The sequence below is a fragment of the Asterias amurensis genome, chromosome 9 (genome assembly GCF_032118995.1).
Source record: "Asterias amurensis chromosome 9, ASM3211899v1".
NCBI classification, from domain to species: domain Eukaryota; kingdom Metazoa; phylum Echinodermata; class Asteroidea; order Forcipulatida; family Asteriidae; genus Asterias; species Asterias amurensis.
The window spans coordinates 4184414-4209135 of NC_092656.1; the positions used below are offsets into that span (position 1 = coordinate 4184414).

The 24722-nt window shown below is 36.8% G+C and overlaps 1 protein-coding gene across 1 annotated transcript in view; it reads right to left on the reverse strand.

Annotated features, from left to right (window-relative positions):
* The window catches only part of LOC139941497 (calcium/calmodulin-dependent protein kinase type IV-like), a 38428-nt gene that overhangs the window by 4520 nt on the left and 9186 nt on the right, over window positions 1-24722 (reverse strand). The window contains exons 2-6 of the mRNA XM_071938030.1: window positions 12005-12083; window positions 6051-6113; window positions 4116-4271; window positions 1421-1586; window positions 527-723 (exon numbers count right to left, since the gene is read on the reverse strand). Of these exons, the coding sequence (XP_071794131.1) occupies window positions 527-723; window positions 1421-1586; window positions 4116-4271; window positions 6051-6113; window positions 12005-12083 (661 nt within the window). The remainder of the gene's footprint in view (window positions 1-526; window positions 724-1420; window positions 1587-4115; window positions 4272-6050; window positions 6114-12004; window positions 12084-24722) is intronic.

The following is a 24722-nucleotide window of genomic DNA, read 5'->3' on the forward strand; positions in this document are numbered from 1 at the left end:
AAAGTAGCTGGGTATCGTTTGTGTATTTTTGCGGGAGTCATCATTCTTTAATAGTTGTGTTTTTTTTTGTTTTTTTTGCGGGGGGGGGGGGGGTGAGTAAATTCATCTCAATCATCTAGCACTGTGAGATATAGTAAAGCAAATATAACTCTTAGTTTGAATGTGAATGAAATTGATATTTACAAACCTGTTTCCTTATTTTTTGAATTATCGTAAGTTTCTAAGAATATCTCAGACTGGCATTAATTGTAGAGATTCAAATACACAGTGTATCACCTGAACAATTGCCTTCCAACTGTCAGTGTCATCCCATAATTTATGAAGTTATACACAGACAGTTTCCACAAAACACTGCACATCACACACTAAGGTTCATGACCATAACCTCCGCACACACTAAGGTTCAGAACAAAACCTCCGCAACAAATAGTGTTTCAGAATAAAACCTCCGCAAGAAATTAGCAGGATTGATGACAAATAATCCAGGTCCCCTCCCCCCTAAAAAAATAACTCTTCAGCCAATTACCTTTGCACTGTCTGAAATATTGTCCCACCATGGCGTCATGAACTCATAGTTCGCCTTCAGGATTTTCTTGTACACATACTTGTCGCCCTTCTCGTCATAGAACGGCTCAAAGCCGCATAAGAGAATGTAGGTGATGACTCCGACACTCCACATATCGACAGCAGGACTGTATGGTCGCCCGTAGAGCACCTCCGGAGCTGTGGGCCAAATTAATTTCAATATAAGACGCTCCAAATGTAAACATTGCTGTTAAAGGTGAAGATTGAAAGGGGGGGAGTTGGGATTTTTGGGGTGAGTGTTTGACAAATACCTTGCAGCAAGCGGAACTATGCTGAATGAACTAGGCGGTTATTGATTTTTGATGCTATTGTGTTAAGACAACTATAATATAAGGTAACACCTCCAGCAATTAATTTATTACAGATATGGAGATATGGGGTTGGCTAAAATGTCAACTAGAATGCATGAATTTTTAAGTGAGACTTATAAGTATAAGTATAGCTGATGATGATGGTAAACTTCCTTAAATGGACGGTACACCTTTAGTAATTACTTTAAACTGACCACAACTTACTCAGTAAGAAGCACTATTGCTGAAAATAATGTATAACATTTTCTGAAAGTTTTCCGTTAACAAATTATTTGAAATGTGATTTTATCAAAGGTTTTTGGATTCTGACAAAAATTGCACTTGCAGGGTATCAAATACAGCAGCCTTTTACACCATGTTGACGTGGGGTGCATTTTGTCAATTTTCATAACCTTTTGAAAGATGAGTGCATCATAGAACCTAATTTAACTTTTAGAGCCCCTCTTTAAGATCAACCTTAAGCTCTTTGTGCAATAAAGCCATGGGGCAGGATTACAATTTTTGAGAAAGAATTGAACATTTACCACAATATCCCGGTGTACCACAAACTGTCTGCATCTGCACGTCTTGACTGAGCATCTTGGACAGGCCGAAATCGGCCAACTTGAGGGGTGCATCTTCTGAGTTATCGGCATACAACAAGTTCTCTGGCTTTAAATCTCTGTGGACTATTCCATTCTCATGGAGGTACTGTGATGGAAAATATAGAGGGAAAAATCAGGATTTTTTTTTTGTATACACAGCTTAAAAGTAAAAAAAGGTACACCTTAAAATTTTCAAAAGAATCTTCAAAATTCAAACACTTGAAGGTTTCTTGGGAAAATGTTTGAATAATATATTATTTTGGTTTAGTCATCAATGTGTGATAAGCACTGTTGGCATGCTCAGGGTTCAGAGCAAACAAAATCAGAAATCAGATTTTAGTTGGAAGAATAGCATCTCTTGTGTATGAATTGTTTGCAAGAAAAGGTTTACAAACAATGAAACAGAAAAATCTCATCTCTATCATTTTCTTCATAATGTCTGGCAACAATATTCCCTCAAAAATTTGTGCAGTTCAAGCGGACATACAACAAAACTGCCTAGACATAAATTTCTTCCACAGCCGTAGGTCGTCCGGTTAAAGGTAGTGGACACTATTGGTAATTACTCAAAATAATTATTAGCATAAAACCTTTCTTGGTGATGAGTAATAGGGAGAGGTTGATGGTATAAAACATTGTGAGAAACGGCACCCTCTGAAGTGCCATAGTTTTCGAGAAAGAAGTAATTTTCCACGAATTTGTTTTTGAGACCTCAGATTTAGAACTTGAGGTCTCAAAATCAACCATCTAAACACACACACCTTCGTGTTCCATGACGGATTGAGCTCAAATTTTCACAGGTTGGTTATTTTATGCATATGTTGAGACCCACCAACTGTGAAGGCTAGTCTTTGACAATTACCAATAGTGTCTTCTGCCTTTAAGCCATTGATGTTTCCTCCTCTCCTCCGATCTGAACTAACATGTATGAATGATTAAAAATCATTGCCGAACAGCCAACAAACTGCAAAGCGGTACTTCTCACATGGCAAACGATGCATGCTTATTATGAATGTAACAGACCTCTCTCAATACGTCTCATAAATATCTTACATTCAACGTATGAAGATAAGAAGCAACATATCAAGAACATACAGCTTCAAGGAAGCTCAGATTTCCCGGGTTCATCTTGTTATTTTGAAATGGGTGTGAAAATCCGCTCGTTCCCTGAGAGGGTCAGACGCAGGGCAGGCATGGGAGCCCCTGAGTGCTCAACCCCCCCTTGTAACTAGGTTCCTTCAGGTTGTAAATCTCTATCTGCCATCAAGCGCTGCAAGCGGAATCATTAGTATACGGAGTTGTAGCTCAGTGCTGTTTGTACCAGGGTGAATTATGGAGTCCTGAGGTTGTTTATCTTTGCAGTTATCCACAATTGCAGATTTTTTTATAGGCTGTAATCAAATGGAGCTGGTTTCTTAATGAAATTTCATGAAATTTAAGATCGAGCTGTTTTTCTTTTGGTTTTTTTTAGGCAAAAAGTTAAATAAATTCACAAAAATTTGACCTTGAATTCCAACTGCAGATTCGACCTTAAATAATGAGTAATGTTGAAAATTTATTTAATTTTTGAAAAGGCTTATCTAAATTTGGGGATCTTTCAAATTTGGAACCAAGTTTTTTCAAAAAGTTGAAAGTGAAAAAAGTTTTGATGAAACAAAGAAGATGCTCATTGTGGCATATCGATCATTGCCGAGTGGACAAAACACGGCACTTAGCCTGTGTTTCGTATCAGCAGAGTGTGGGTTCATCTCTCAACTGCATCCCCAATTTTGTAAACGTAGATCTTGGTTTGAACCATGGCCAGTCAATTTGTCACACGCGGGTTGCACAAAAAGTGGCAGATAAAATGTAGATCTTGGTTCGAACCATGGCCAGTCAATTTGTCACATGCGGGTTGCACAAAAAGTTGCAGATAATTAATGTAGATCTTGGTTCGAACCATGGCAAGTCAATTTGTCACACGCGGGTTGCACAAAAAGTGGCAGATAATTAATGTAGATCTTGGTTCGAACCATGCCAGTCAATTTGTCACATGCGGGTTGCACAAAAAGTGGCTGATAAAAACTTTTATGAATCTAAAGAAGGTGTGGAAAATTAAAGTCACCTGGAAATAGAATTCTTTTTCTTTCAAACATAAGAGTATATGCTTACGAACAATAAAACAATTTTTTTAGTAATTGTTTGTCACGATATGTTTAAAAAATATATAAAGTTGTTTGGGGGGCTGACTCCGCCTACCCCTTTTGTGACGTCAATCAAGGCAGAATTTGCCTGCAATGCGTATAGTAAACATGCCGACCAGGTGTATTGCTGCTGAATGCAGAAAAACACTTTTTGAAATGTACCAACTCACGACTTGGACGTACATGTACTTTGCAATTGTGTTTACTCTACGCATTACAGGCAATGTCTGCCTCGATTGACGTCACGAACAGCGCCCTCTCGGGTCGGGGTCTACTCTTAAATTTGTAAATAACATAAGAACTGATTTTTTAAAACCTTAGTTAACTGTTTATTCACATTCCACTCATCAAAACACATATATTAGTGACAAAAGCTTTATTTTGAAAATATACCACTTCCAGGTGACTTTAAATATTTTCCAATGGCATTCTACAAGTACCCAGTAACATACCTGAACGGCACTACATAGCTGTTTGACAACATTTGCCGCATCCTTCTCACTGAAATATCCCTGGGCGACGATTCGATCAAACAGCTCGCCTCCTGTCACCAGTTCTAATACCAAAAATAAATTGTCTTCCGTCTCAAAGATTTCCTTTAGTTTGATCTGCAGTGGTAAAAGAAATCAAGAAGAATAAAATAATGAATAAGAATTTGGAATATGTGTAAATGACGTACATTCCATTCATATAAAATTAAAATGTTTAAAATTAAAGACGCATGCATGACACTGTTAAAGATCAGGGGCCAATTTCATTGCGCTGCTTCCTAAGTAGAAAATATTGCTTAACAATTTTCTGCTTAGGAAAAATGAGCAGTATACCAGTCACAAATTGTACATGTGACATGGTATTTTGGCTGGTATCCTTATCCGGTAAGCATTTTTTTGTGCTTAACTACTTTTTGTACTTATAAGCAGCTCTATGAAATTGGGCCCAGACCTTAAACCAAAGACAGTGACAACTTTTTTTTTACACATAATTACATACATTCTAGAGATAAAACCCACCCAGGAATGCCAGATAAAGGAACACGTTGCCTTGGATCGGTCGAGTTGGTCTTTGAAAAGTGTATGTAACCGTTTGTTATAGAATGCATATGATTAGAAAGATGTTTTAAAAGTAGAATATAATGATCCACACAAGTATTACTCGAAATTGCGTTTTCCTTATACCTCGTCGACAAACACGGTCGGCCATTTATGGGAGTCAAATTTTTGACTTCCATAAATGGCCGACCGTGTTAGTTCGCAAAGTAAAAGGAAAACCACGCAATTTAAATGTGTGTGGATCATTGTATTCTACTTTTTAAACAACTTGCTTACCATATGCATTTTATAACAAACGGTTACAAACGCTTTTCAAACACCAACTTGACCGATCCAAGGCAACGTGTTCCTTTAACAAGTAGCCTTGTTAATTACAGCTCTGCTCCACCAAAACAAATTCACTTGCTTTGATTTGGCCTAGAGAATGCAAACTATTTTTTAATTGCGACAATCATCACCATGAATCTGGCATACAATTAAAACATACCCTTGAAATTAAAACATACCCTTGAAATTAACACAAAGTAATAATACGCCACAGGTCGATCCCGACTGGTTAATTAAAATTCTCCACACCGTCTCCAAACTTATGTAAATAAATGCCATAATTATTTTGTCACTCAGTAAGACGTAGCAATTAGGGGATTTTTAGCGTGGATTACTAATCGCCAAGTATGTACATTAGCTCCGAGCTAATGTACGATTGCATCAAGCGTTCACTGATGCCGACTGCAAGTACAAGAATTCAATTTGGTTTCCCTCTGCTTTATAGCCCAAACAACCGGTGTGTCAGCCATCCGCGTGTGCATTTGTTTAATGCTCCATGCATGGCATTATGACGGCTGCAGGAAGTGTCTGTAAACCTGATGCAAAGCTTTTGCCTTTTCTTTTGACGGGCTCAATCGTAGCATTCTTCTGTTGACTTTCAATTTGCCATTGCGGTGTTCTCGGATTACTGGGATTGAAAAGCTTCAATACATGTTCAAGGGACTGATTTATTTATCTGATTTTTTTCTCTTTCTCCTTCGAATCTGATTTTTTTCTCTTTCTCTTTCGCACATATAATCTTCATGTGCAATGAGCACCGACAAATATTGAAATTCTGAAATGCATTATTTCAAAAACACTTGTTTTTAGGGCCTTTGTTTGTATTAAGTTATTGGTTATTTGCTGTGTCGGGATGCTGAAGCAGCATACTACTAAGGAGTTGAGAATGTCCTTATATAGCCCTTCGAAAAGGGGAGCTAACTCTGTAAGCCACTTTACAACACCATTTTAAAATAAACTATGTTCATGTTGTTTGAAAACTTGGATGTCTTTTTTAACTTTGTTACTTACAATGTTAGGATGTTGTAGTTTCAGCAAAATATCAGTCTCTGCTTTGACGACTTTTTGGTCAACCTAAGTACGACAAAAAGAGAAAATGGTTAGAAAATATATAAATTTATGAATAAAGAAAAAATAAATACACGGCTAAGTACAGAAGGAAAGATATTATAACATAATTTGAAAGAAATTATTACACTTTAATTTTAAAAGATGGTTTGAAACTATTAATTTTTCTACATTTCCCCCCACTTTCATTTGTGCTACATTTTTAGATTTAGCTAGCTTGTTTACTGAATTGTCTGGGCACTCATGTAACAACCGAATTGTTTGGTCACTGAACCGTGAAACACACCTTACAAAATTGATGATCATAAAAGCTTTGAACATGGACAAAACTACAGATTTATTACAAATAAACTTTGTGCTCAGGCTTATTGCTTTTTGCATAAAGCTTGGTCAACTAGGGTCACCAATGGTATGGAAGAGGGGTATAAAGCGCAGTTGACTAAAGTCACATACTTAATAGTGAGGAAAGGGTAAAGATCAAATTCACACAAAAAAACACTTGCTCCAGATTGCACAGTAGAGCTTTGAACGGCAAAACATAATGTACATACTTACAAATAATGGTTTCAAGTCATAGTGTGCTTCGGCCAAACTTGAAAATTTGGTGAAATCCTGGCATAACTTTTGCTGTTTTAGTAGGATCCAATTATTCCACCCATTATATGTTTTATTTTATAGATTTCTAACTCAATGAACAAAATTGCAAAAAGACTAGAATCTTGTGTATGATTTTCTTCCATGATTCAAAAGCACTAAAGCTGATAATGAGTTAGCCATTCCTAGGAGTCTGTGAGAACTAGGACTCCATGACCCTGAAGTTAAAAATGGTCTAGGCATACATCTGATTGTCATGCCATAGAGCGTAGATCAAGGACCTTTGCTCTATGCATAGAGCAAGGGCCTCTCTCTTTATTAGGCAAAATTGAAAAAAAAAGAAACAAGTTTAGCATCTGGGTTTCTAAAAAAAGAAAGGAGAAGGGGCTTCTTGTTTTCAAGACGGCTGTTATAAAATTTCAAAGGTCCATTGTTTTTCTACTGTTCAAACAGACAATACATAAATGATACATGTTGGACAAGACATAAAAAAATAAAAACATAATTAATTTAAAAACAAAAATGGAGGAAGAAAGCCTTTTTTTTTTTTTGAAAGGATGCCCGACATAATTTTTTAGACAAACGACTAGGCTTTTTTTCAAACTTTTTTGTTGTTGCCAAGCTCAATAAAATATATCCCTTTTTGCCATGTAAAAAAAAAAAATCAAAATAAAAAGAAAAAGAAGAGGAAAAGGCCTCTAAAAAGGAAGCAGGCAGGGACGCTACACATGTTTCTTTTTTACTCGCCCTTAAAGATGAGACATTTTGAGGTATGGTGGACACATCACTGCTGTAGGCCCCCTAATAGTTTTGTTTGGGTAAATTTGTCTGTACTGTACATGTACATGTACCCAATCTCAAACCTTGCACTCTAATAGTGTCCTAACGGTCATAACAAGTAACTAACCGTACTATACTAGAAACTCTGGTGCATTGTACTCCGTGCTGATGAATCTAACAGCATTTACCCATAGGCAGCCAGTTTCCCTCGTGTTTTTTATTTGAATTAAACTGTCAGTACGACCTGTGCTTAATTTATTTACCTGTGAGTTTTACAATCTATGTACAAGACAAGTTGGACGATACTGTAATTTCAAGGGTTGAGTGAAGTACACCCTAGTGGGTTAATCGTCACCTTTCGTGTTGGCACATATCTGCCCCACCCACAGCATTTAGGTACTTTCTAAGATTTTGGCGACACTTCATACTCCACAGTGCTTTATTGTTCCATTAAAATTAATATCATAAAAAATATCTCTATGCATTTCAGCGAAGAGAGACCATTGGTTTTATGCGCTTCATAAATATTGTTGAATATTATAATTATTATAATTTTTTTATTATTACATCTATGCGGGAAGAAGAAACAGTCACTAGCTTGATATGACTAGGCCTAACATTCTTGAACCTTTGCCAAGTTGATTTTTTTTAGGCCAATAAAAGAAAAAAACATGTCTAGATTCTCGGCCCACTTCCTTTTCAAAGGCCGCGACCTTTTTTTTTAATGAAAAAAAAAACCCTCAAGATATATTTTTAACAATCTCAGTCGGTTGTCTTTGAAAATGTGTCAGGTAGCTAATAATTTTTTTTTAAAAGCCCTCCTCCCTTTTTAAAAAAAGGCAGAATGCTAAACATGTTTTATTTTTTTTTATTTGGCCTTAATCAAGAAGCATGTATCACCAGGCAATTAAAGGACTGTCATCATTCTTAAAATCTCCCCGAGTACGTCTTACAGAGAGACATGTTGAGGAGGGATGTAACTGTATCCTTTTTTCTCCTTCTTTACACAAGTGCGTGTGTGTAAATCTAAGGCTGCCCTTAAAATAGCCTGGAAACTTTTGATTAGAGCCGTGTCCAAATTAGCAACGACAGCTTCGGCTAGATTCCACGTCATCATGCGTTAGTGTATAGGACGTCCTTAGCAACACACTTAGCAACAGTCGTAGCCGTAGATGTAGCCACCAATTCGTATACTGCCTGACAAATAGCAGTGTCACGACAATGCTAGTATATACGAGAGAAAAAAAAAAAAGCAGCAATGGCGAGTACATCAACCTGATGCGTTTGCAAAATTGGCAAATTTTCACAGTGATTTTTGCACCAAAGAAATTTCTTTGCACACAATCATCATTTTCTTCATAAACAATGCAGTGTTTTGCCTGATCTGACTAATCAGCAGGTTCTTAATTATGCTAAGTCAACAGAAATGTCCTCCTTTCACTTTCACCATCACATTATTTACCCCCAGAATAATTCAGCTACACAGACCCATACAGGCCTGAAGCTTGACAGAGGCAACAAAGGCGGTTGCCCGTTTGGTCATTGCCTTGGTGCCCTTCAATTGCTCCAGTAAAAATTTTCGATTTGAAAATGCCTTGGTGCCCTTGGCCTTTCAAAATGAAGCATAGAGTACTGCCCTTATTCATTTCAGTACACATATCGTCCCGCTGATCAGGGCCCAATTTCATAGAGCTGCTTAAGCAAAAAGTTTGCTTAAGCACGAAAATAGCTTGCTTATTTTACACATATTACTGGCAAAAATTTCAAGCCATGTACATTGCTTGTGACTAATATTTAGCTGTTGTTTACTTAGCATAACAATTGAGTGGAGTCTTAGCCGGTAATCTGATTTTACAAAACAAACATTTTTTTGCGTAAGCAAAATTTTTCGCTTAAGCAGCTCTATGAAATTGGGCCATGGACTATAAGGGTCATAAGTGCAGTTTCTATGTATGGATTTCATCAAATTTGTTTTCATGTTTTGAAGCTCCTGGTAAATGGGGTTTACTGATCAACAGTGGTTTCCAAAGTGATTGTTTGGCAAAAAGAATCATTGATTTTCAAAGTGAAACATTTCTTTGTGGATTTTGATTTTCTTCTTCTTCAAGTTTATGAGCATTTGTCAGATATGAAAGAGCCATTTAGACCTTAGCATTGAACCCATGATTTGCAGTAAAGCAGAGTAATTCATTCTTTGAATGAAGAATTTATGCGAATGTTCTATATAGTTTCAAACCCCAAATTTGTATTCTCCACTCAGTTTGATTAGTCAGTCCTATATCGTGAGCCTGGCAGCCTGCTTCCAAATTTCAAAACTGCCAGCCTAATTGCTCTTGTAAGTTGTAAGGGGGAAAAGTGAAATTTTCAGTTGAACACTCTTAAAGGGGCACCACGCCAATGACCAAGGGCATGGAAGCAATTGCCTCCAGAAATATCAGGCTTTCAGAAATATCAGGCCTGGATTATGGAACATTGCTTTGAAATCAGACATTAACCAAATTTCAAGACAAAGAATATCAAAAATAAAACTACTAGCAGGATTTACAAACAAGAAATATACACCAACTGCTCCAACTTAAATAAATCGCCCCCTTCCCTTTAATATTAGTGCCGGCAAAACTTAACAAGAACAGAATATCACCTTGAACAGAACTGTATGCAAGTGTATTTCTTAATATTTTCATTTAAAGGAACACGTTGCCTTGGATTGGACGAGTTGGTCGTTGAAAAGCATTAGAAACTGTTTGTTATGAAATGCATATGGTTAGATAGATAATTCAAAAGTAGAATATAATGATCCACACAAATTTGCCTCGAAACTGCATGGTTTTCCTTTTACTTTGCGAAATAACACGGTCGGCCATAAATGGCCGACCGTGTTAGTCGACGAGGTTAAAGGAAAACCACGCAATTTCAAGGCATGTTTGTGTAGATCATTGTATTCTACTTTTACAACATCTTTCTAACCATATACATTTTATATCAAATGGTTACAAGCGCTTTTTATAGACCAACTCGTCCGATTCAAGGCAACGTGTTCCTTTAAGCACTTCAGAAGACCGAAAGCAACACAACAACTCTACTTGGACCCTACTTTAAAAAAATATTTAAAAGTCAAGAGATAATTTTTTTAAGAGCAATCCAACAAAAAAGTTCACTTATAACCTCTTTTACGTTATCAAATCCACTTCAGCAAGTTATCTTTAGAATATAGTGACGTATATTACAGAATCAGCTTTGATAACGTCAATTCCGCTCAAAATTCCACTTTTGCCAACTCAAAAATATCTAGAAAAAGAGGGGTGATGGGTGGTAAGTGGTTTTCCTCTGTTTAAGTACACAATCCCACACACATTGTGATATTAAAAAGGCCTTATTTATTTACAACGAATAGACTTTGGAATCATTGAGTGATTTGCAGATTGCTGGTAGCCAACAATCTGTTTATTTAACAAACCGAAAGGTTCAAATACGTCTCAAAACAAATGACCCCGAAATATACTGGCTGGCACAACATTTTTGGCTTTCCTTTCAAAATTACATTGACAGTATATAAAACTGGTCAATGTTGAAAAATTGATTCTACCAAAGTTTAGGGTCTCCAATATATTTGAAAACTTAATGAGACTAATTCATCGCAATTTTTACGAAGCAAAACATTAGCCCTGCAGCCAAAAATACATGCTTTTGGAAAATCATGCTTTAACTATTTTTCAAACTAAACATGTATTTTTTGGACACTACTATAAGTCCTTTATAAGTTTACCATCAAAATAATTGAATTCCTTAGGCACAGAGATCTTGCAACAGTTTTGTTGAGTAAGAATTGCTAATAAAACACATTTGTTAAGGCCCGGTCACACAGGCCCCGATAACGAGAACGAAAACGAGAACGATAAAAATGCACGTTTGAGCTTGGTTGAATTGCTCCACGCAGAATACGCCCACGCTCATTCAACCAATCTCGTTATCGGGGCCTGTGTGACCGGGTCTTTACCTTGTGAAACAGTAAATGAATAGTTTCACTTGCGTTTAAAAACACACCAGTCAACCTCTGCATATTTTTTGCATCAAACCAAAAATTTTCACTATGTATTTCAGGGTATAAAGTCACAAGTTTTGATGTATGACTTCATAAAAAAACAAAAAATGACGGTTATGCTAACTAGTGTCATTATGAAAGAATTATGTATAAGAAGGGTCCTGAAACTTTCTGAACATGTTAACAGCATTAAGTAAATCAGTAATTTACACCAAAAAAAAAACACGATTTGATATGCCTAATGTTAAAGATTGTAGACACATTTATCACTTTGTAAAAACGACACCAAACTTTTTCAATCTGAAAAAAGGTTGTGTCTAATCCTTTTAAGTCAAACAAAACTCAAATTTTTTGGTCTTCTGAATGGGGCTACAAAGTAAAGCTTTACCCTAGAGCCAAATGGTTTACAAACCCCTTTAAAGTAGTAATCCATTTATGAGCCACAATTCATTCAAAGAAAGCGTACATTTCAGAATCTTACCGTTTTCTTGATTATTTTGACAGCATACGTCTTGTCTGTTCCAACTTGTGTGCATCTTAACACTACGGACGTGGCACCCCTGCAGATAGAAACAAAACACACAGGTATATATGAATAAGATATCAGCAAAATAATATTTACATTATGCAGTAGGTATCATGTAATGTTTCATCACACCTAAATACTGAAGTGTATGGAAATGAACCAAAACTCTCCAGTAAAAATACAACACCATTCTTAGAGACTAGCAGGGAGGGCACACATACAGAAACAGAGGTAACTTGCCCTTCTGCTAAACTCTGATCCGTTCCTGATACTACAAATTTGTTATGCATTTTCACCAGTGTTGTCTCATGGTCAAGCATTTATCATGTTTGCCCACCCTAGCCAAACCCCTCATAAGTGACAGAGTACATGTACATTGCAGGTTGTCAAAAAAATAAATGATACCACTGCATTCTAAAAAAAATTAATGAAATTTTGCAAAGTATGCTATTTAAGAACATTGGAATCGTGTACTTTATGCAAAACAAAATCACAAAGAATTTTCTTCACAGATTTTCTTTTTTTCCCAATGCGGACAGTCTTATAATTTTCAACAAAAAATATATAATGAATAATATATTTTGCATTTATGTTGAAAAGCTGGTCTCCTTTTGATGATCTCCGCGCGAGGTCGTTTGCGACAGGGTTTACTATGAGATGTGTTCTGATGATATTGTCGCCGGGGGCAATAAATATTGCATTTTATGGAAGAGTGAGTTCAATGATGCAATCGTCATTGCACTTCTGGTGATGAAGAGACATTGGTTATATAGGACCATGTGTGATGTGATATGTCTATATGTGCAGTACATGTTTATGTTCCAAGCATGCATGAGTGTTCATATTAATATAACAAGGTAGACTGTGGGGAACTGACACTTCTAATAAAATTCCAAACACAAATCCAGCCATGATCCAATAAAGAGATTTTTTCTTTTTTCTTTTCTTGTGAAGGCGTCAGGAAGGCTGTATGTCGTATAACACTAACAGTATTAAGCTTTTAGGTAGACAACTCAGGATTAAACCACACTTGTATTAATGGCTACTATGGGGAGATGTAATGTTTTATCTGCAATTTCTGAAATTAGCTTTAAATGTAAATATTGACCTACATGTACATGTATATATATGAGAACTAGGGCTGCGCGTTTTTGAGTAACTTTTGTTTGACTAGCCGATATCCATTTTGATTCAAAACTGATTTCCAAACTTAAGGTGGCCACAGTGCCCCTGGCTGTTGATGCCCCTCTTACTGGCCTATGTGCCCCTGAACAAATTCACCTGCTGTGCCTTTTTCTTCTGTTGCCCACCCTGTCCTTTTTAATATTTACTCTGTACATGGTACTCTATGCTTTTTATAATGGGAATTTTCTTCTCTCCGATCTAAACTGTGGTCATGGGTGTTCCGAACATTCACCACATCCGCAACCACGCAGGAAAATCATAGCAAAATTGCGGTGTTTTATTACCAAAGACTTGTTTTAGGTCGTGTAGTTGGTAAACAATTAGATATAGTGACTGCATGCGGTGTCATACAGTCATACATTTCAACTGCCTATTACATAATGCACTAATTTCTGTTATAATTTGGTATCCAATCAAATGCTGAGCGTCACTACAAGACCACTCATTCACTTGCTGATATCCAGCTATGTAATGGTCTATAATTGACAAGGGCAATCAATTCCATCTTTTCATGGCCTCATACACAATCCTGATGATGACTAGTGACTAGAGCAAGCTAGTCCAAACGTTGAGACCAATTTTAAGAACGGACTCCACAGCAGTACAGTTAATCACGATCCTATTAGCTATAATAGTAGTAGTCCCAGCCTATTTCTATACCATCCGCCATAGTAATAGTTAAAAAGCAGGACAGTTCTTTTCAGAACTAAGAAGTCTCCCGAACCCTCGAACATCTGCTCCTCGGTAGTAGAATAAAGCAAGACAGTTCTCTAAAGAACAACTCTACCTGGCAAGTAGGTACACACCTGGTGTAACCGCAAACCAAATATACATTGATACCTCACCATACAATGCCTCAAATCCTATATAATTGTAATAACCCAAAAGGTATTCATTATAGCCAACCTTGTAGTTAGGAAAAGCATGAATGTTCTATTCTTTTATTGAAAACTCTACTCCAGCAGCCACAACCCACCATGCCCCTTTTGTCATTCAAATTTCTATACAAATGCATTGACACAATCAGTCCATTGAAATTTATGAACTTACATACAATTGTTATCACATGTGTCAATGGGTCATTAGCTATTATATAAATCCCACAACACTTAATTACAAGCATTTACATAAGAATCAATAGGAACGAGATCCATGGTGGGGTTGACCAAGGTTCACACTAACAAAGGTTGCTTCAAGGCAACTATTGGACACTATTGGTTATTACTCAAAATAATTGTTAGCATAAAACCTTACTTGGTAACAACATGGGGCAATAAACTAGACAAGCAATGGCAAGCTGTTATAGTATAAAACATTGTGACCAACGGCTCCCTCTCTAAAGAAAGCAGTTTTTAAGAAAGTGGTAATTTCTCACTCAAATAATAAAAGACTTCAGGCCTTTAGCCTTTTATTAGGCATCTGAAAGCACACACATTTTGAGTCCAAATTTTCACAGATTTGTGATTTTATGCATATGTTGGGATACCCCAAGTGAGAACACTGGTCTTCAACAATTAGCAAACATGTCAAGTGCCTGGTGAAGGCTACAAGATTAAAAAAAAGTATTTAAAGATATGTGAAGTGTATTTTTTACACATTCCTCTAAACTGGAAACGATTGCAAGATGGTGGAAAACAAGATGTAGGTGGAGTTCCAAAGTGCAGCAGTACTAGGGAAAAGCTATTTGAATATCTCTTAGCATTGGCCTTTTGGAACAGACACAGTTAAGTGACATAAGAAGATGTGGCACAGCAGATGCTATGAGTGAAGATGCATTAAGAAGGCCAGGACAACAGGTGAAAGACCTTCTGCACACGGAAAGGTGATTCTAAAGTAGCAACTTATCCATCCAGAGTACGCAGCTACACAAGGGAAATATGTCACTGCACTACGATGACCTTTACACCAAGCTGTATTCTGAGCATCTTTGCCTGGTTCCCTGTGTACACGTACATTACAATAATACATGTACATGTATGTACATTAGCCCTAATGTACATTGTAAATACTAACTGTTGTCACACCAAAAAGGACCAGACCATTTCAGCCTTCAAGCCTCAGTATGGTTACAATGATTTGAATGAAAGACAAACAAAAGGTAGAAAACTGTCTGTCTTGTCTACATGTAAATATCAATGAGTTTACTCCAGTATATAGTCTTTGTCAAAATACATTGCTTTCAAAAAAATATATAACAAGTTTGCTAAAATGTTTAGGGTTGAGATTGATACAGGGACAAGTTCCAACAATTTGACTGGTTCCTCTTGGTCAGGATATGAAGCTTCCTGAAGAGATATGATGTTTTATTTCAGAGGTTTATACCATTTAAAGGCAGTAGACACTATTGGTAATTACTCAAAATAATTATTAGCATAAAACCTTTCTTGGTGCCGAGTAATGGGGAGAGGTTGATGGTATAAAACATTGTGAGAAACGGCTCCCTCTGAAGTGCCATAGTTTCTGAGAAAGAAGTAATTTTCCACGAATTTGATTTTGAGACCTCAGATTTAGAACTTGAGGTCTCGAAATCAAGCATCTGAATAGACGCATACAACTTCGTGTGACAAGGGTTATTTTTTTTTCATTATTATCTCGCAACTTCGATGACCCATTGAGTTCAAATTTTCACAGGTTTGTTATTTTATGCATATGTTGAGATACACCAACTGTGAAGGCTTGTCTTTGACAATTACCAATAGTGTCCACCGCCTTTAATTGTAAATGGACAGGAGAACAACAATAGCTAAGTGTTTTTACAAGAAAGTGACCATTCCTGAAAAATGGCCTGCTGCAGATCTGGGTCCCCCTTATTCTAGACCCGAGAAGTCCCTCAGACATTACAGTGCAATTTGAGTGTGCATCACAAGACAAAACTACAGGTTTGGACACAATGAGGACTATTTATTTCTCCCTTTGGTGAATGCTCCACTTCTTTCAAGAAAATCTGAAGGCTCGAGGAGGATTTAGTGTCTCAGTGAAGAACCAATGTTAAGACCGATGGAGTTAATGTAAAAATATGAATTCAGAGAAGAATTACACAATTTCTTATTTCGGTTTAATACAAAAGTATGACCTTAAAGAAGTACAGCTAAATCAGTATCCTTGATAAGGCACAATAACACAATTCAAGCAATTTTCCCAACTCCTTCGGGGGCAAATAACCTCCATGCAAGCCTGTTATAAGGGGCTCAGGGATTCATCATTATCACATTCTACCCCCACACAAATCTTTTTATATACTCTTGGGTGAAGGGAAGCAATTATGGATAAGGGGGAATGAGCGAAATGACCTTCCTTGTGAGATTTATGGCAACATTTTAAAGGAGTTCATGCTTTTACAAAATTTCTTTAAAAAACCTAAGGTTTCCATTACAGAAATAAGGTAACCAGTTGTTGCCATCACTGGCTCCCTAATTATATACATGTACATGTATTACTTTCATGGTTGCAACACGCAAAATTAGAGTACGTTTAAATGTTTTATGTAGCAACCAGTGTCCAATAGTTTCATAGAGCTGCTTTGGTACATGTACAACAAATAAAGCTGAATAGGATTACCAGCCAAAACACAATGGCGCATGTACTATCAGTGACTGTACCTTGCTTATTCAGGAAGTTTTAGAGCAACCAACTTTGTGGCTGCGAAAAAAAGAGCCCTGAAATCTTTGTACAATGTTTCCTACTTTTCTGTGGCAATGTTTTAGTAGCTAAGAGGAAGTTCTTTTTGGTAATCATCAAAAGAAGTCAAGCTGCAAAATGAAGGGTTCCGCCCACACATACATGTAGATGTATGTGATTGTGAGATTTGACAGGAATTCTGTCTGTATTGGGTTAGAGCAAGTTTTCTTTTCATACCAATTTAACCATGACGTTTCGTAGCATACAAATAAAAAATGGTGCGACAACATTAAAACTTTCACTTCCGAGGTCAAGGTTACAATATATTGTTTAACTACAATTGGTTCTACTGCAACAGGTACGACAGAAAATACAATGAATGGTACCACTTATGTACAATTACGATAGCAGTTTTTTAAATGGTTGTAACTTTGTTTAGGTATATACCCGCGAAACCACCATAAATATTTCAACATGTGATTGGACATCCTACATGTACAGGCTGCAAATGTATACAGAAAATAGTTTAAGTTGTAGAATTGTTGTCAAATCAAATATCTTACCAATCTAAAACAGCAAATGAATCTATTCTAAAACTTTTTATCAGTAAAGCCTGAATGACCATTCACAACTTTTGAAGACTTTTGCGTGATTTCACGTACTTGAATGAAATAACGACCATAATTGCAAAGTGGTACTTTGATAGATTGAGGAAGTGAAGAGTTTCAAACACTCATTTCTGCATTGGGCAGTTTCGGACAGAATTTTTCCCGAGGTAAAACTATACGTGGTATTAATTTTAAAAATTATACTTTGTGGTGTTAATTAATTTTTTTTTTTACTTTGAGACAATAAATCATAGATACCAAGGACCCATACCTTAAGGTGGTAATCAATTTATAGGTTATTTAATACCATCCGAATGTCCCCCCAGGGGTGTAAAGAATATACTAGGTGATTACGTTCCATAGGCAATTATGACAGCAGTCGGAAATTGGCAATATAATCAAATTAGCCTCATGTATCATTTAATTAATTGAAGTCAATCAATACCTCATTTCCTCTCGCATCAGTATTTTTCTTTTTCCCAAGTAAGTCAGGAAGTAATCTGTCATGGAGACCAATTTTATCTTAGATCAATTTCTAAAGTCCTGCACAGTGTTCAATTCCTACCATTACTGGGACAAAATTATGCTAATGTATGCATATCAGCTTGTAAGCTTTAACCGCTGTCGCGCTGACGTTTTTGGACAGTCGACCAACATGATAATAATAACAATACTTGATTCTAATAGCCAAAATATCATAGTTTGTAGTAGCTACACATGTGGGTCAAGGCGCTTCAACAATAATATATCCCTGTTCATTGGGGATCCTAGGACCATTCCTCAAACTTTCTTAACTCACTTGGGAGCATACAGCCCCAGTTTGCTTTAAGAATTGCTGAGGGGTTGATCCAACCCAATTCTGTCTGAGCCCTCTCAGGTTCCTATTGATACACCTGGGTGAAGAGAAGCAATTATGGTTAAGTGCCTTGCTGAATGATGCATGGTGTCATGACCAGGAATAGAACCTACACTCCAATGATTTATCCATCAGAACTTGAGTCCAATGCAGTAGGCCGCTCGACCATTACACGCAATATATTTGGCCATTGGAAATAAGTAGGACAACTTTATTGAGCAAGAGGACTGATCTATACATTATGGTGACCTAAAAAAAGACTTTTCAGGCGATTTAGAAACAATTTTGCTGAATGAGGGCCAAAACATTAGGGGATCCGACTTTAATAGCAATCATGCACTGGTACAGGACATCCATATGGACATGAAAGCTACATATACACTGTACATGGTAGTATGTGCTGACAATGCAGTTATATATTATGATGTATCAAGGAGGATTTTATTGAATGAGTGGTGAACAAAAATCTTCCTCTTAAATGCAGATTGCAGAAACTAAAAATATTGATGAAAAACACGTATTTTATTCCCTCTTTGCCAAAAATGACAGAAACTAATGAAACCACCTCTCAAATATCAAACAGTAATGAACTGCATCCAAATGTACTTTTGGGAAAAATAAGCAAGCGATGTTTGAAACTCTTCAAATTTGTTTAAATTTAGATTTCACTGCTCCTTCAGGCGAAATCTCCCTAATTGACAGTCAAAATAAATGTAACCAAACCCTGTGGCAGGCAGAATCCATCTTCAATTCAACCTTCCTACTGTGAAGCAATCTAACCTTGACTTCAGATCTGATAATATGTTGTAATTCAATTGTGCGTCTGCCATGTTCGCTGACGGTCGTCTGTACGTGATTTTCTTTTTGTGTTGTGGACACATCATTATGTTACATTACAGACCCTTAACCACTGTGTACAACAGCTTTATTTCACGCACTGCATCTCTTTCGAACTCACTGCCTGGTGTATGTTTCCCTCCATCCAACAATCTAGACTGTTTAAATAAGAGGAATATCAATTCCTACCTTCAGCTCCCCTAGCTGAGTTCTTTTTACTTTAAAGGAACACATTGCCTTGGATCGGTCGAGTTGGTCTTTGAAAAGCGTTCGTAACCGTTTTTTTATATAATGCATATGGGTAGAAAGATGTTGTAAAAGTAGAATACAATGATCCACATAAACATGCCTCGAAATTGCACGGTTTTCCTTTTACCTCGTCGACTAACATGGCCGACCGTGTTAGCTCTCACAGTAAAAGGAAAACCACGCAATTTCGAGGCAAACTTGTGTGGATCATTGTATTCTACTTTTAAAACATCTTTCCAACCATATGCATTTTATAACAAACGGTTACAACCGCTTTTTATAGACCAACTCGTCCGATCCACGGCAACGTGTTCCTTGCTTCTTGTAGCCCATACCAACAGTGGCTTTTAGCTTTGTTTAGGGCAAACTTATTTTTAAAAAAAGGGGGAAAAAGATAGAAAACAAAATAATAACAGAGCTGTGCAACAACATATCATGAACAAGCATGCGGAGCTACAATTTCCTTCAATCGGAAGTAATTTACACCAAATTCTTCGTTATTAAAATAACTCATCAAAAAGCTTTTCTACTCAATCATCTGAAACTTGCTCAAATGAAATTTTGCGGTTTCTGTGAACGGAGAAAGAAATCTTAGCGAGGCAATCCAGAGTCCAAGTTGAAGAATTTTCTCATAAGCTGTCATGTCTTTTGAAAACCGACTCAGCTAGTTTAGTTTAATATCATCATTCATCATGTAAAGAAACTAAACATTATCACCAAATTAATTATGACTTTTGTCAAATATTATGGTGAACAACATTTTTGTTTAACTCTATCTTCAGAAACTATTGTATCTTATTGTTGTGGGCAGTTCCATGGGCAGTTCCATGGTCAGTTGCATTACCCTTTTCTGTGTAATTTCTTGAACTTGGTGCTAGTAGTTCTGTGTGAGATATTCTTTCCACTAAGTTTATAGACTGATTTGTACTTGACACCCAAGGCTTTGAAATGATGATATTAGAAATGTTGTGGGCTTTGTGCTCTTGGTGTTATAACAGTGTAAAAAGCGGTCCGTCGCATTACACGAAAAGGACATGGCAAAAATCATAAGTCACAATTCAAAAGTTTCCTCTAACTAAAAAACTTAGGAAAGTTTTACTACATGCAACACACAACTCTTATACATGAGTATCCAACAGGATACTTATGGTCAGCAACTTGAACCTTCAGGTATACAAGGCAAAACCATGGTCAGTCGCATTAGAGTCAGTCACATTAGTCACAGTTTTCCAGTCAATTTAGCCACGCCTACATGGAGCCCAAGCTGAGTTCTTATTTGGCAAAACTGGGTGCATTCCTTGTCAGCAACTAAAAATAAATTTATTTCATATGTTAGCTATAACTTCTAAATGGAAAAGAAAGCTGTGACAAAAATTTGATTTTTTGGTGTCATGTCCATGTTTGCTTGGAATTGCCCTTGTGCAATCTCACAACACATGATTTAAACTTAGTAATAACTAGAAAATGTGTAATTTCATGAATAAGCTTGTTCAGTCGACAGGAGGAATTGCCTTAAATTGAGTTAATTTGACATGCAGGCAAAATAACTACCTCACAATTATTAATCAACTTGAAAAAATTGACTAAATTAATTCGGAAGATGTGAATACAAAGCTGGTGTTTCCAAAGTGCATCTTTTGAACATTTCTTGAACAATAGTTTCAAAATCAAAAGCAAACAAACGTTATCTTATTACACACAACAATAAACCCGCAAATAGTTTGAAGCACGTCACGAGTCAAAAGTACACAAACTGATAAAAAAACTTGCCCTTGTTAAATGATTAATTATGGCTCAAAGTTCTGCTTTCTGTTTATTTGTCTCAAAATTCTGCTTTCTGTTTTAAATTTAAATTTTATGAAGGCGTACAAATCGGCAGTGTTTTCACGAAATGAAGAATCTGTCCACATAAGTAAAAAACAAAATATACACCTGTCTTTACATACAAATTATTTTGCTGTTAACCTTGGGTTTTCAATGAGCTAGTGAGCTGTATTTTGACCATTTAAAGTTCTAAGGTAAAAACATTACCACCACAAAAACTTGATCTACAAAAAGTGCCAAACCCTTTTAAGCATGGAAGGTTTGAACAACAACACAACCCAAAGTCTGTATTCCACAATCCACTGATAATACAGCATACAAGGGAATAACATTAGAAATCTGGCACACCAAATTGTTCTGGCATTTGCACATCCCTGGATCCCAGCATACATTTATGTCGCTGCTGTGAAGCCATTGGTACTTTTACACCTCTTATCCCTGGCCCCCATCAAGCCCCCCCCCCCTGCTAAATACAATTTGGCCTTCCCCTATGGGATCCCATCTAGACCCTAAAGTGGCAGCAATCGATGCAGAGTTTAGCAGCTTTTATCGGATGCAGCATATTGATTTGGGAGCATTGTGTAGTGGAGTGCCAGCAGTTGCCACGGCAACCCGGTTCAATCTCCTTAATATAAGCACTTCTGCGCACTTTCTTGGCCGCACAGGTCATTGTTGAGAGCTGTGTGCTATATATGCATGCTGAACGACTATAGTTTTAACCACAGTGCACGCTGTGGAATAAAAAACAGAAAATGCCTGATGCGAAGATCGGTTGTTTGTTTTTGTCGGTGATCAACAGTTTGAAGTGATCTTCAATTACATATAAACCGAAAGAGGAACCAATGTGTATACCCAAGATAAATCCTGAATAAATATTCGAACAAGATATTAAATTCACAAGCAGCGTGGATCAACATACCTTTTTTCTGAATCTATCCGCATATCCAAACCTTTGGACTCAAAAAATTTATGCCCATTGCAATGTAAATCTCATTCCACACACATAGCTTTGCTTTCTTAAAATCAGAATCTGGAAATCTTTGGCCAATGTACGGAATGGATTGTGGAGTATCAAGAGCTATTATTTTGCATGGAAAGCAACTGAATGTTGTTTCCAATGTTGTTTGCTTATGGTCATGACCCATAAAAAGCACTTGTGTACTTTCTATTCTTAAAGTGTCCTTGTTATTAAAAGATGGTAGCCTAATGGTAGTAATTAAGCATCCTGCAAAATTATTCCAGCTGAAAAGCCCCGGTTGATTTGAAATCAATAAAGTTTGCCTAAAAATATGAATCTCATAAACCATGTTCAGGGATCTTCTAGGCTGTTGAAAAAAAAAAGAGAACTTTGAGCGCAAAGCGTGAAAGCTTTTGCGAGCGCAAAGTGTGAATGCTTGCGAGCGCGAAAGCTTCCATGTGCGAAGCCTGCTTGTACATACACTTGACTTTGGTTTTGAAAGCCCTACTCTGCAATCTGGTATGATCCATGTGGTTTTATCTTCATTTTCTTACGAATTTGATCATAGTTGTAAAAAAAAAAAGGATTTTCGGTTAAGCTTGGGCGATATCGATTTATTTTATTCACGATATATCGCCGACAATATATCGCGATATTCGCGATTAATTAAATTTGACATCATCAGTCTTAAAACTCCCAGTGAAAGTTGTAGAAGAGACAGTCATAGCATAAGAGAGGTGTTCTAATGACCTATTCCTCTGGTTTTACTCCAAACCTATGGGGTGCAAGATGTCTCAGCTAGGAAAGACATCGCGAAATTGCGATACTTAATCAATATCGCGATATATCCCTATATATCGCTCCGATATCGAAATCGTTTCCAAATTAGTATCGCGATATTCTATAATATCGTGTTATTGCCCAAGCTTATTTTCGGTTAATAACGAAGAAATCACATACTTGCTACATATGTATGTGTACACCACTGCCACAAAACACACAAGGTTGCTCAAAGAAAAACAAGGTTGCTCCTACAAAATAAAAACAAGGTTGCCCATACAAATCAACACAAGGTTGCCCTTCCAACATAAAAACCTGGCACAAACAGACAACTTACTACGTGTACGATGCAGTTTAATCAAGACCGCTCTTACAAAAATTTTGCTTTCAACGAATAGCCACACAAGATGCCTGTATAACTCACGAATAAATTTACCATCTCAACCTTTAAACATGTCATCCTTGGCAAAACAAAAGGCAACCTAAAACGTCTCAGCTCCCTCATTCTCATGCAGCCCATTTGAGGGCCTTTATAATAAAGAAGTTAACCATGTGGATCTTCAAATAGAAGAATTGACAGACGAGTAATCTCGGTAATTACATCCATGGTTAAACACAAGCACTCTCAATCTGGGGCACTTCGTCTTTGCTGAATGAATTTTTGTCTGCAAGATGGAAACCGAGCCAATTTATTATTAAAAGCTACAACGAAGGGAATAGCAATAACAAGAGAATGGTTTGGAGGGCGACAACACAACATCAAATTATCCAAAACATTACCTTTTGACCTTTATCTGTTTACTAAAAAAAATACTACAATACAATGCCACAGATATGAATCCACGCCTGATACTTCACGGAGGCAACGAAGGCGATTGCCTCCGTGTCTACTGGTCATTGCCTTGGTGCCCTTGAAATGCTCCAGTACAAATTTGCAATTTCATCATAGGGTGCCCCTTACCAAAAAGAAAATGCCTTGGTGCCCTTGCCCTTTCAAAAACGAAGCATACAGGCCTGTGAATCCTATGAAATGATTGTTTTATATAGAAAGCAGATAGTTTGCATGAATTAAAGGGTTTGGGTACTTCTTGTAGGACAAAAAAAAAACCACAATTTCAGCAGATTTACATTTAATCTACACGATTTGAAGATAATGCTGGTAGAAAGCTTCTCTTAAAATATTACTTGCTGAGGTGCTGTAGTTTTTGACAAATGAGTAACACTATGTCACCAAACAAAATTGTCTCAAGAGATGAAAAATATTTTAGCATGTACCATGTAGTTACCAGTACTGATATAATAAAACCAGTACCGTACTTGTAAATACTAAAGTAATTTCATATAAATGCGACTCTCCTGAAAACAACACTTTGTGATTTTCACTTTTTTTTTCCTTCAAAATCTTGACCAGTTTATAGGGGTATGGTTAACATTAAAGCTAGATATTTCCAATTCACTAAACTCACTCCACGCAAGTAAACTGGTAGTATACCATGAAATGTTAGATCAATTCTGAGAAGAGAGTGTCTTAAGCATGCCAGGGTCCCTGTTTGAGATAAAGTAAACAGTAAAACTGTATTCCTCTAACAAATTCACTCCCACTCAAGGTTTTAGCCAGGATTTGGTAAAAGGGTGTCCAAATTTGCTGGAAATTTTAAAACTGGGTGTCCAAATTGTTCACTTACAATAAATTTACATGTAAATGACAGATGAAACAGGGTGTCCAAATTAAAAACAGGGTGTCCAAAAGACACCCAG